This window comes from Taeniopygia guttata, chromosome 13 (genome assembly GCF_048771995.1).
Source record: "Taeniopygia guttata chromosome 13, bTaeGut7.mat, whole genome shotgun sequence".
Lineage (NCBI taxonomy): Eukaryota > Metazoa > Chordata > Aves > Passeriformes > Estrildidae > Taeniopygia > Taeniopygia guttata.
The window spans coordinates 7,694,685-7,707,253 of NC_133038.1; the positions used below are offsets into that span (position 1 = coordinate 7,694,685).

The following is a 12,569-nucleotide window of genomic DNA, read 5'->3' on the forward strand; positions in this document are numbered from 1 at the left end:
AGGTGCTGGGCCTGTTGTGAATTGTATCTGCTGGCAGCTCAACAGCTTTCAGAGCCATCCTGGTGTCCCCTCCTTCTCACAGGGCTGCGGGGGGATCCCACTCCAATGGCATGATTGCAGCCCCCGTGTCGAGCCCGCTCCCCTGTGTGTTGGGACGAGCCCCCTCCCCAGCAGAGCAGACACTGGCAGGTGTGAAACCTGCCTGTGCCGGCGGCCTGCCTGCCCAGGAAGGATCCCAGCTGTCCCTAATGTGCCAGAACCAATGCATTTCGCACAGCCCTCAATAGGGCATTCACTGGCTGAAGGGCAAATTGCCCAAGCTGCCCACAGAGGCTGCCCAGCTCCCGGCCGGGATTGAGACTGAACACGGAGAGGGGCTGTGCCCAGCGTGCCCCTGCCTCACCTCAGACTGGGGTCCCCGTGCTGAGGGCAGCACAGAGGGCAGGCAGCCCTTGCTCACCCTGCACTGCCCTTTCCCTGGAAAAAGGGGCCACAGACAATTTCACAGGGTGAGGCATAGGTGGGTTTGCTAATGTTTAATACCAAAGGGAAGGAGGGGGGCAGAAGGGGACATTGTGAGCAGGGACCTGCCTTCCTCTCCCAAAGCCTCACTCGCTCCATGCACATTTAAAAGGCTTGCTACAGGTACAGGCAGTGCCTGCTACCCACAGCCCAACAACCCACACCGGTGAAGCTCAGGGGTGCTTCCAGAGCGCTGGCTGTGCCCAGCACTGTGCTCACCTGCCTGCCCCAACTTGGAGGGATGGCCATCAGCCCATGCCCAGGTACCACTGCATCCCCCAGTGAACCCCCAAAAGCTGCAGCAGTGGGTACATGGGCTGTGCCCGAGCCAGCTCTGCCAGGCACAGGGCAGCCGAGGCCATGGCTGGGCAGGGAAGCAGCCAGAGGCATCCTGCAGCCCCACGACAACTGGAGGCAGTTTTTATTGTTTAGCATTCCTGGTATTTTCTGTCAGGGCTGAACCAATTGTCCTTAATCCGCCAGGCTCTGCTGGCCAAACAAGTGTGGCTGAGCCACTAGCATCCTGTCCGCACGAACAGGCCCCTTTTGTGAGGGGGATTTAGTGTGTAGCCCAGTAAATCCTGTTGGTTTCCTGAGGCAGCGTTCCCACACCCCCCACCATTACAAACCCCCCTTGCTGCCTGCTCACAGTCCCTGAGCCCTGGCACCGATCCCCGCCTGGCCATGCCCGCGGACATCCCGTCTGCCCAAGTTCTGGGGCCATCTACCTGCTGCCCCCTCAGAATCTGCCCACTCCAGGGCTGCAGATTCCCCGTGCACGTTTCTGGGATATGTCTCTGAGTCCTTAAGGGATGTGGGGTGTTGGTGGGGCTGAAAAGCTTCACAGCCACCCCACTATGCTGCCGGTCCTTCATGGGATTCTGCGGTCCCTGGCGGGGAGTACTGTGGTTCTGGAGGGATGCTGTACTCCTGGAGCAGATGCTGTGATCCCCGGGGAAATGCTGAGCCCTAGGGAAGGTGGTTCTGGTCCGTAGTGGGGGAAGGGGGTGTGTGGGGAATATGCTGAGTCCTGAGGGATCTGCTGTAGTCCTTGGGGAAATGCTGAGTGCTGATGGATCTGGTTCTGGTCCTGGGAGGAATGCTGAGCACGGGGGAGACAGCACCCCAGGGGCCAGGACACCAGCTGGTTCCTCATTCCAGCTCCGGGATGTGGCTCTGAGTCCCCGGCCGGAGATGCCTTCACTTAACGACTCTGTTGTTTGGCCGGGAGCTGATGTTGTCTTTTCTCCACAAAACAAAGGCGACAGGATTTTATCTGTGGGGAGAATCTGGTTTCTGTGAGATGCAGAAAGCCTCTGCCCCCGGGCAGGAGAGGGGGGGGCGGAAAGGCACCAGGCTGCTGTCTGCCCCACTGGTAGGAGGAGCTGGCACTGCCCCTCTGGCTGCTCCTGCTTGCCATAGCCCCTGTTCCACGACCTGCCCGTCATTGTCTCATGATTGTGCCCCGTGTGCACAGGGAGCGAAGGGAGGGAAGAGCCCCCATGGGCCAGCAGGCAGAGAAAAGGGACCCATGAGCACCCACACATTGGAGTAGAGGCTGAGGCACGGCCCCATCTCCTCTGGAGGAATCCAAACATTGGATCCCGCCACAGGTCCTGCGACCAGGGATACCTCACACACTGATACAGGCACACACAGAGACGTAGGCATGTGCTCAACCCCATATCCACACAGAAGCACCTGTCCATGTGTGCACACTCACACCACCCTCCAGGAACATCCCCCCCTGCATGCATCCACTTCCAGCCAGGCACACACACTGCCTCCCCCACAAAACCCCCATGCACTCCAACACACCCGCACGCACACACTTGCACAGCACCAGCCCTATCCACACACACACTCACACACACTCACGCACACACATATACACACCTCTGCACCTCCCTTCACGCATCCCCTCTCCCCCCAGCGCCAGAGCCGAGGCTCCAGAGCCACCGCGGACCCCCAGCCCCAGCCGGACAGGCCAGGCTGAGGGTGCCAGCGAGGGCGGTGGTCCCATGCTGCGGGCCCCCCGCCCGTAGCCTCCCGTCGGCCGCCCAGACCCTCCGGTGCTGCGGGAAGCCGCGGGCTCTCAGCCCCATCTCCCGGCCGGCAGGAGCAGCTGCGCGGGGCGGGCAGAACGGAACGGGCGAGCGGCTCCCCCGCCGCACACCCCCCGCGTTTTGGCTGGTGACAGTGGCCTTCGAGGCAGGACGGGCACAGGACTGTGTTGGAAGGCTGACAAAAGCGACTGGGAAAAACGGTCTGGGGCATGGGAATGTATCCTGGCTCTGCTCTCCATCACCCGCACCGATGGATGGGGCTGGGAGCGGGGCAGGGCAGGGGATTGGGCTGCAGAACTACGCTGTGTCCCAATGTGCATCCCGTTTGTATCCGTCCGGTGACAGGACCAGTGTGGGGAGGGCACCTCACGGGCACTGGAGAACCTGCCTCTATCTTGCATGGATGGATCAAAGCCCAGCGAGAGCTCAGCCTCGTTGCTCAGGGCTGAGAGCCCTGTGCACCCCCTAAGCTGAGAATGGGGGGCAACCTGAGGGCTGGAGAAGCGGGGTGGTCCCCGAGAGTAGCTGCAGCGCCCAGACCGGCACCCTGGGCCTCGGCCCCGCGGGATTATCCCCATGCTGGGTATGGCTGCTGCAGAGACCGGCCTCCAGGTGACAGTGCAGCGACAGCTCTTCTGCGCCGGGCGGATTTGCTCAGCAGTGATGGCTCCTGTCCCCTGCAGCTCTCGCCAGTCGTCCTGCCCGCACCCACCGCCCTCGTGTGTCAGTGGGCTGCCCCGCAAGGTTTTGGGGAGCTATGGAAACACCTGGGCAGGGGGACTGCGAGGTGAGGGATCTGAGAAGCAGAGGTCACCCGACAGGAGGAGCAGCCCCAGAGACACCGGGCCGGTGCAGCCGCGCCTGCGGGCACGGAGCCGGGCTGAGCCCCACCCATCGCCCCTGCTCCCGACGCTCCATCCCTGCGGTTTCAAGCCACGCAAGCCGCTTCCTGGGGGAAAGGGGGCCCCCGGCAAACCCTCCGGGCAGGATGCTCTCCGCTCCTCTCCTCTGCTTCCTTCCTCTCCCTTGGCCGGGCCAGCCCTCCCCCTGCCCACCGCGACTCCTTAACCCTTTCGCCCACGCTCCCGGCCGTGATCCAGCCCCACGGCCACGGCTTCCAGCCACCGCCCCCGGCCCTTTGTGCAGGATCCCGGTGCTGTCCCCGGGGTCTGCGCTCCCCCCAGGCCCCGCCCCGGCGAACATCCGCGGCCGGAGGCGACTCGCAACCAGCCCATCCTGCCCAAGCTCCCGCGGGACCCGCATGGCCACAGCTCCCTCCACGCTGGGGTGTGGGGCTCCCCTCCGGCTGGCCGTGACGCCCTCACCTCACTCGGGGGGAGCCCGCGGTGCGGGGCCGCGGTCCCTCCGGCATCCCCGCGGCGGCGGGGAGCGGCCATGGCGGGAGCCGGGGATGCGCATTCCCGCCGGGCGCGGGGGCACCATTCCCGCGGGGGCACCGCGCGGTCTGTGCGCGGGCACCGGGGCCTGCAGAGGGAGCCCGCAGTGCCGGGCGGGTCCGTGGCTACCGGCCTGGCCGGCCATAGAGCCCCGGCGTGCGCTGGGAGCGGGGCTGGGCTGCGGGTGCGCACGATGGTGGGGTGGGGGCTGAACCCCGCGCTGGGGAGGCCGCGGCCACCCGCGCCCCCCGCTGCACCCGCAGACAAAGCCCTGCGGCGGCAGGGCCGCCACGCTGCCCGCTGTGCCGCACATCCGGGCGGCAGCGGCCGGGATGCCATTTCCCTGTTCCTCTGCCGGAAGAGAAGGGCCGGAGAAGGGCCCTGCCTGCGGGCGCTGGCCGTGGCACGGGTGACACAGCAGATGGGAAATGCGTCTGAGGGCATCCCGCCACCACTGTCCTGCTCCTCCCTGCGCCAGTAACCCCATGGCTGCAGGTGGATCACTGCAGGGCCCACTGGGACAGCGGGATATGGACATGCCTCGGGATGCACAGAGCTGCCTGGGCATCGCTGCCCGAGCAGAACAGCCCCTGCACACCAGTGTCCCATCGGGATGTGCTGTGCCGTATGCCCGTGGACCAGGGGGAAAGCAGGCTGCGACGTGTCCTGATGGTGGCCCTGACTCTCCAAGAGGGGGCACTTCAGCAGAAGGAGGGCAGCTTGTGACAGTCGGTGCCCAGGATACAGTTGCCCTGCTTGGAACAGCCCTAAACATCTCCCCAGGTGGCTCACCGAGCCTCAGACACCAGGCTCTGTGAAGACACCAGGCGCTCCTGCTCTGCACACGCCCTGCCTGCCCCTGGGGGGGTATAAATAAACCACTAGCTTTATTTTGGGAACGTGTCAGAAACGTGCGTGGCAGGTTGCTCCAATGGGAAGGGAGGAAACTTGGCTGTGGGGCCCTCTCCCAGGTGTGCCAGGCTGTGGCTACCAGTCGATCTCTGAGAGATGGACAATGTATTTCACCCATTCAGGTGTAAACCAAGGGATCCAGGCACGCTGGGTGATGCCCCAGCTCTCTGAAGGTGGGGATAACTGTGTGGATACTGGAACTCAGTGCCAAGTTCATTCAGCACTGGGGCACAGCGAGGCCCCAGCTCCCACGTGTCACCATGGCACAGGAGCATGGAGGGAAAGGGCCTAAAATAGGTCAGGTGCCACCAGCTGAGCCTTAGGCTGGGACTTCGAAGGTACAAACATGTCATGAGCTTCCTGCCGAGTCACCCCACCCTCCGTGGGTGTGCTGGAGTGGCATGAGCTGAACATGGCAGTCTCTCTGTGTAGCAGCACACCAAGTGGGGTGACAGTGGGTCGGGGACCTTGGTGTGGTTCCTCAGGAGCAGATACTGGGAGAAATGGTTGCTCCATCACCAGCCACAGACAGGGCAGAGGGAGTGCTTGTGCAAGCACCAGGAAGCCGGGTGCCCTCAGTGGGGCTGCCAAGGTGTGCAGGCAGAGGAGGCAAATCCTCAGTGCCCCGCTGAGGTGCCAGCCCGCAGCCGCTCCGGGACAGCGTTTCAGCGGGGCAAACCTGCGCCTGCGGGGCAACGAGGCCGGGCAGCGGGCGCTCCCTGCCTGGGTGTGCAGAGCGGCTGCTCCGGGGCCCAGCCCGGCGGGGGGAGCGCGGCGCCAGCACGGCCGGGGGCTCCCGCACGGCCGGGACGTGGGGAGGGGGGGAAACAAAGGGCAGCGGCGGGCGGGGGGAGCGGGTCCCCCCGGGCAGCCCGCGGCGGCACCCCGGGGGGCGGCAGCCCGGCCCTGCCCCCCGCGCGGCCCGGGCAGCACCGCCCCGGTGCCACATCCCCGCGCTGCCCCGGCTGCCCCCCGCCCCGTGCCTGCCCAGCCGTGCCGGTGCGGCGGCGGCGCGGCGCGGCGCCCGGACCCGTGCGGCTGGCGGCGGAGACCCCGGCCCGCATCGGAGGTAGCGACGGAGCCGCCGCCCGCCGCGGGTCGGTTGCGGGGGGCGGCGGTGGCAGCCCGTCCCGGCGGAACGGGCGGGCGCGGGGCCGGTGCGCGCCGCTCGGCGGCGGGAGGGCGGGTGGGAGCGCGGCTGTCCGGGAGCGGCGGAGCCCGGCGAGGACAGCCAGGCCGCGGGCACCCGGCGCCGCTCCCCGGCGGGCGAGGCTCGGCGAGGCTCGGCAAGGCTCCCACGGCTGTGCACGGCAGCTCCGCGGAGGGCGACGGCCCGGCCCGCCGGTGCGCGGGAGGGCGGCGAGGGAGCGCGGCGGGGGCGCCGGGCCGGCCCGCGGGGCGCGGCGGACAATGGCAGGGGGTAACCCGAGCCCAGCGGGGGCGGGTGCCGACCCGCGCCACGCGCCCCCGCTGACCGCCCGCGGGCACCGGGGCCGGGAGCGGTGCCGAGCGGTGCACGGGGGCCGGCGCCGCCCGGGTGCCCCGCCGGGGCGCAGGGCCTGGCCGACTCCATTTTGTTGGCGACCGCTCCGCCGCCGTTCGCAGGCCCGCGGCCTGCCCGGCGCGGAGGGGGGAGCGGCGGGGGAGACACCGCGGGGCCGCCCCGTCCCATCCCGCCCGGTGCCCCCTGCCGCCGCCTACGACGGAGGTGCGGGCGGCGGCCCCGAGGCCGCGGTGCCGGTGGGGGGATGCGGGGAGCGGGGCAGGCCGGGCCGGGCCGGGCCGGGGCGCGCCGGGGGGGGGCAGCACTGAGCGCCCCCTGCCCACCTCCCCCTCCCGGAGTGGGGGGGGGCCGTCGAGGGGGGGGTGCTCGTGCGGGGGTGTGGAGGGGGGGGGCCAGGCCCGCGCGGGCGCGCGCGCGCTGATTGGCCGCGGCCGCCGAACCCCAGGAGCGGGGGCGCGCGGGGCGGGCGCGCGCCCTCGCGGGATGGCGGCGGCGGCGTCGGGCGCGCGCATGCGGGGGAGGGAGGAGGAGGGAGGCGGCGGAGCGGCGGCGGGGCCTGGCCGGGCCGGGTCGGCGCGTCTCCCCATCCGCCCGCTCCGGGGGCAGGCGCCGAGCCGCCCGCGGCACCCGCAGGTGAGCGGCGGCCCTGCGGCAGCGCTCAGCAGGCCGAGCGACCCCGGCGCCGGCCGTGCCGAGCCGAGTCGGGGTGGCCGGGCCGCGGCCTGGGGCCTGTAATCCGGCGGTGGCGGAGCGGGGCCGGCGGAGCCCAACGCGGCCCCCGGGTGCGGCTGCCATTTTGCGGTGCAGGCTGGGCTGACCCCATTGTGCTGTGCCCGCAGGTGGATGCCCGCCGCCCGGCATGGAGCAGGCCTGCGAAGTGAGCCGCCGCAGCTGCCTCGTCCCCTTCGGCACCTCGCTGTCGGCCGCCGAGCCCAAGGGCGGCCCCTTCGGCGAGGCCCGCGGCCCCGAGCCGCCCGCCATGCAGCTGGCGGCCGCCAAGCCCGGCTACGGCCAGGACCCGTCGTCCTGCTATATCCCGCTGCGCCGGCTGCAGGACTTGGCTTCCATGATCAACGCCGAGTACCTCGGCGGTGCCGCCGACGGCGCTGAGGCCCTGCCCGACCCTGGCTCGCCGGGGCCCCGCCTGCCCGCGGCGCAGGACCCTGCGGCCGAGGTGCCTCGCGGGGCCCGGGCCTTCCCCCTGCTCCTGCGGGACGGTGGAGAGGAGGCGCTGGAGGAGGAGGAGGGCGCCGAGACTCCGGAGGAGGAGGAGGAGGACGACGACGACGACTACGACGACGACGACTACGAGGAAGAGGAGGAGGACGACGACGACGACGACGAGGAGGCGGCGACAGAGCCCGGCCCGCGGAGCCGCGGCCGCTCAGCTCCGCAGCGGGGCCCCGACAGCCGCCCGCAGCCGGCCGAGTCCGTGCCGGACGGCGGCCCCGGGGAACAGCCGGAGTCCTCGGCCGCCCTGCAACTCGTAAGCACCGTCAGGGCGCGGGCGGGGGGGCCGCGGCCGCTGCCATTTTGCGGTGCGGCAGGGCCGGGCCGGGCCGGCCGCGCTGCCTCCCTCGCCCCGGCAGCCCGGAGGACGGGAGCCATCTTACCGAGCGAGGGGACCCTGCCGGGGCCGGGGCCGGGGCCGGTGCGGGCTGTCACCGCGCTCACCGCGCACCTGTGTCCCGGCGCGGCCGCCCGCGCTCCCCACACCGCCTTTTCTCCCGTCAGGAATAAGAGGCATCATCCTTCTGCCCAGCGACTCGCTGCGGAGTTCGGTGGAGTTTTTTCCCCGTTGGAAGGGTTTTTTTGAGCGCAGTGCAGATGAGCAGGGCAGGAGGGAGCGATCCCATCTCCTGCCGCTCCGGCTGAACGCTGTCAGAGGCTCTTTGTCTGGCCAGGCCTGAGGTTCCCGAGCGCTGAGACCTTGGCGGTGGCCGGGGAGAGGCCGTGTCATGGCCTGACAGACCTCACGGGCAGCAAACCTTGCCTCTTATTCAGGCGGACTTTTTTTTTTTTTTTAAGTAATTTCTCTCTACACTCACAAATTCCTTTAATTATAATATAATTGATAAGAAGCAAAATTGATGGAACTGTAGTAAGAGTTCTGAAAGGAGATAGATGCATACAGTAATTTTTTTGTGTAATTTGCCTTTGAATCCGAGTATAAGAGATGTTTCTCAGTGTAACCTTTTATTTGCAGCCATATATGTATATTTCCTGCAGTTTTCGGTTGTTTTGGGCTTTTCTTGTATATTTCCTCAATATGTTTCTCAACCTCAAGGCTCCCTGCTGGAGCATACTCTGGACTTAAAGTATTGATGTAGGGTTTGAAGATTAGCTCCTTTGGTAGGACTAATACCGAAATCATCTTGCTCTCTAATTTCAGTAGAGCCACTGATGCCGGACAGATCCTGCTGGTGCGTGCAGTGCTTGGGGGGCAGGACTGTGTTTCTTCGGGCATACTCAGTGTTCCTGCTGTCTGCTCTGGGAGGTGGGGAGACCTTGTCACAGAGTGCCCATGCAAGTGGCGATTTTAGGAAAGTGCTGACTGCAGCTTAATTTGTTCGTGGAGCAGTTTACACTCTTCAGCGTTCCTTGGGAAAAATCCCTCGGTCTCTGGTGGTCAGAGGCTGCTGTGGGTCTGAGGTTTCTGCGTCTCTTCAGCTTTGTTTTGTAGAGGAAAGCAGGGATCTCTCGCAGACATGTGCTCGGTGATGCAGTTGTGGGAGGGTCTCACTTTGTAAACAGAAGCTCGAAGAGGTACTTTCACAACAGTTGCCTTTACAACCAGAACTGCAGCTGGTAGAGTGACAAAACCATTCTAGTGACAGAGCCTGTTATTTGAATATGCAACGAGGGTTGACTTTTCAGTAAAACTGCCATACCTGTGTGCTGTAGTTAGCCTTGCTGGGTTGTTCTGGCAATTTCATAGCACAGCTGCAGTTCTAAAAAAATGCAAAGAAGAAAAGCATTTTTTAGGCAGCCTGCAGTCCTGCTTTCCCTAATTCTTGCATTCTTTCTTCAGTAAGTAAATGCATGTTGTCTGAGTGGTCCTTCATTTTAGCCACATTCCTTGTGGAATGGGAAGAGACAGGACCAAGTGCCAAGTTACCTCTGAGGCAATTAAAATATTTTAATGGTTGAACATGACATAGTAGCTTGAAATATCCAGGTTTGCTCTTCAGGTCATGTTTTCATTTAGGCATTTAATTCCAGTCTCATCTGTGTTTGGTAACTGGATTTTTTTGTTTTTTGAGAACTTGCTAAAACTTAAAACAAAAACCCACTCCAGAAAAAGCATCACGAATCAGTGGGAGTTCTGCACAGCTGTTTGTCATAGCTGGGCTACTCATACAGGCATCAGTTTTATGCTGCTTGTTGATGGGACTCCTCCACCTTACAGCATGACTGTCTCAGAGCTTTTATTTTTGAAGCTCATGGCTCTAAGTGTGCCACTGCTGCTCAAACTTCCTGTTTTGCCAAGAGGGAAGTGTGCGTGTGTATTTCCCATGTCTGTGTCTGACCCTTGTAAGAGTAGATACTCCTTTGAAATGTCAAGAGTGCTTGCAGCAGAAGGGCCAGAATTTGGTTTAGTCTTAAGTGAGATGCAAAGTCCACCATTTAAGTAATGCCTCTGGGCAGGAGGGGTGGTGGCAGGTATTGTTTTTCATGGGGGTTTGTTAATAGCCCTGGCACCTGCTGCTCTCAAACATTTCCCCAAACTGCTCAGGTACCATTCAGTTGTAAAGAGGGATGTGCATATTCTGAACTAAAACTATTTTAAGTGCCATCTTAATCTTCCCTTAAGGGTGTCTGGAGTTTCCAGCAGCTCCTGACAAATTTGGTGTTGTAGAGAAGGAAATGATAGCATCAATTCTTGGGTCTTGTTTTCCAGAGGTGGTGATACAGTGACTGCTGGCAGCTGCTGGCTTGCTGCCTTGTGCACATGTTGGGCTATGGCCCTTTAAATTTAAATGGGTGGTTGTTCTTGGATATCTCTGTTCTTTACCATCCTAATGTGAGTTTGTCTGTAGTGCTCTCCTGGCATTTCCAAGTTGCAGAGGCCCTGGGCAGCATTGTGTGAGTTGGAGGGAGAGGTGAGTCCAGACCCTGGTGCTGGGGAGGGTGGGTACAGCCCTGAAGGTTGGAGATATTGCTTGAATTTAGATGCTGAAGAATTGGTGCAAGGTGGAGTTGTTTCTTGCAAAACTGTATTGGAAAAATTTGCTCTTCTAATGTAACTTTTGATGCCTTAATACTTCAGTTTCTTGGTTTGTTGGTTTTTAGTTACTATGCACAAAGTATTTTGAGTCATTTGATTTGCAGAGTTGAGTGTTGGAGGAAGCGGAGAGTTCTTGGATTCAGGTACATCTGGGCCACTCCTGCTTGTGTGTATATGTTTTGCATTCTCAAGCTGTTTCCTCCATGGGGCTTCAGGATGTGCAGAGGCTTGCATGAGGCTCAGTGTTGCTTTTTATTATTATTTCCTTATTGTCCATTCCCATGATGTAGGAGTGTGATGTTCGGGTCATGACAATGAGGTAGTGAGGTACAGGGAAATTTAGAGCCAGATGTTTTATCCCTAAGAATGGCTATTTCCAGAGGCTGGGTGTGAGGAATAAGTGAGGCATGTGTGTTAAGGCTCCTGGAAGGTTTTTGCTTTACTAGAATCACATTGTTTGCACTATGTTAGAAGTACTGAAGGCCAGCAGAGTCCTCTCTAGAATTAATCCACTATGAACTTGAGTTCTGTTCTGATCTGCAGCTGTGAGAGGGTGCTTTAATTTTAAAGTGTTGGTGTTGCCTGTGTGAGAGTTACTCCGGTGCTTGGTCTATTAAATGACGTGTCTGGTGCCATTTCTCTCTCTGCTAAAAATAAAATGAAGGAACTAAAGCCACGTGATCCTTGCTACTCCTCTAAACATTTCTGAAAGAATCTCCTACTACAGACTGTTGATCCGAGGTGTAACTAACTACTGATAACTATATCCCTGAGATAGAGTAGATATGGCAGTGGTTTGTTTTAGCAGGGAACATAAATTTCCTTGGTCAATTGACATCTTCCTGGTGAGGAGATGAGTTCTGTTTGGCTGTCAGTGGTTCCTGCAAGCATCATCTCCTGCTCTGTGCATCTGGAGAGAACAGCATCTTTGTGTGCTACTGTCCCCATGCCTCTGATATGGCACACATCCCCATTTGCCACTAGGATTTACACTGTTTGGAAAATGGTATTATTTCACAGAAAAGATCCCGTAGCTGGATCTTACCTTGTTGTGCAGCCTAATGGCACCAACCAGGCCTTGTACTGAAGGGCATTCCCGTTTCAAATAGCTCTAAACTTACCTATGAAGGACTTCAGTGAGTGTCCAGAAGAGCAGGAATTTCCACCGTGAGGGCCCTGTCCTTGCCTGTGTTACTGCTTGACCATAAAATCTTGAGGTCCTGAATGACTTCATGCTTTCACGGTGTGATGATGCTGCATTGCCACTTGGTCATGGTGGGGGTGTGAGTGGGGAGGGGTGTTAGGAGCTGTCATAGCAGGACCTGCAGTGTGTGAGGGTGTGAGAGCAGCTCCTTCTGAGGGTTTTGAACAGTCTGTAGAATCCAGAGCTATCCTGCACAGCAGGTCGGATCCTGGAAGTGTTTTATCATAGCATTTGGCCGAGATTGCCTTCCTCTCCTTGTTTCGTTGTATTTGTTCTCTGAGTGCTGATTAGGTGTGAAATATCTGTTTGTGTATGTTGTGTTACAGGAAATGACTTGGTTTCTTTAGAAAATACCTGGTGTGCCGAGTGAAATTTGAATGAATGATGCCTTTGCGGTTCGTGTTCTGAAGCTGAACCTGTCTGTTTGCAAATAGCAAAACCAGAGGTATTTTCTTGCAGATTGGACAGTTTTGAAAGTGATGTTTTACTGGATATGACAGAAACCTCTTCACTTTCTGCTTTCCAAATTTAAAATTTAATTTTAAAACTTGAGCAGGAGAGAAGTTGTTCAAACAATGTCCTGGTTAATATACTGTTTGCAGTTGTAAGTCTGGCAATAGTAGCAATTAAATTGGCTTTTGCAGGTGTTTCTTGGGCTGGATGCTGCTTCTCAGACCCTGCTAAATGACTATACGTGCTGGTGGGTGATTTCTTTTGGAAGACCATGTTTCCCACA

The 12,569-nt window shown here is 60.8% G+C and overlaps 1 protein-coding gene and 1 long non-coding RNA gene across 6 annotated transcripts in view; one reads left to right on the forward strand and one right to left on the reverse strand.

The window, feature by feature from the left end:
- Positions 1–517: 517 nt before the first annotated feature.
- LOC140684997 (uncharacterized) lies at positions 518–4,108 on the reverse strand. Its single transcript, XR_012058070.1, has 2 exons — positions 3,914–4,108; positions 518–1,798 (listed from the first exon to the last, which is right to left on the reverse strand). It is a non-coding gene; the product is annotated as an uncharacterized lncRNA (long non-coding RNA).
- Positions 4,109–5,846: 1,738 nt separating this feature from the next.
- Positions 5,847–12,569, forward strand: part of NSD1 (nuclear receptor binding SET domain protein 1) — a 61,020-nt gene continuing 54,297 nt past the window's right edge. For 2 of the 5 annotated variants that reach the window (XM_072935195.1, XM_072935201.1), the window contains exons 1-2: positions 6,293–6,605; positions 7,241–7,887. In XM_072935195.1, coding sequence (XP_072791296.1) covers positions 6,308–6,605; positions 7,241–7,887 — 945 coding nt within the window. In that variant the 5' untranslated portion in view covers positions 6,293–6,307. Of the gene's footprint in view, positions 5,967–6,109; positions 6,242–6,292; positions 6,606–6,834; positions 7,035–7,240; positions 7,888–12,569 lie in introns of those variants that run through there. The other 3 variants (XM_072935199.1, XM_072935196.1, XM_072935200.1) reach the window with 3 other exon arrangements.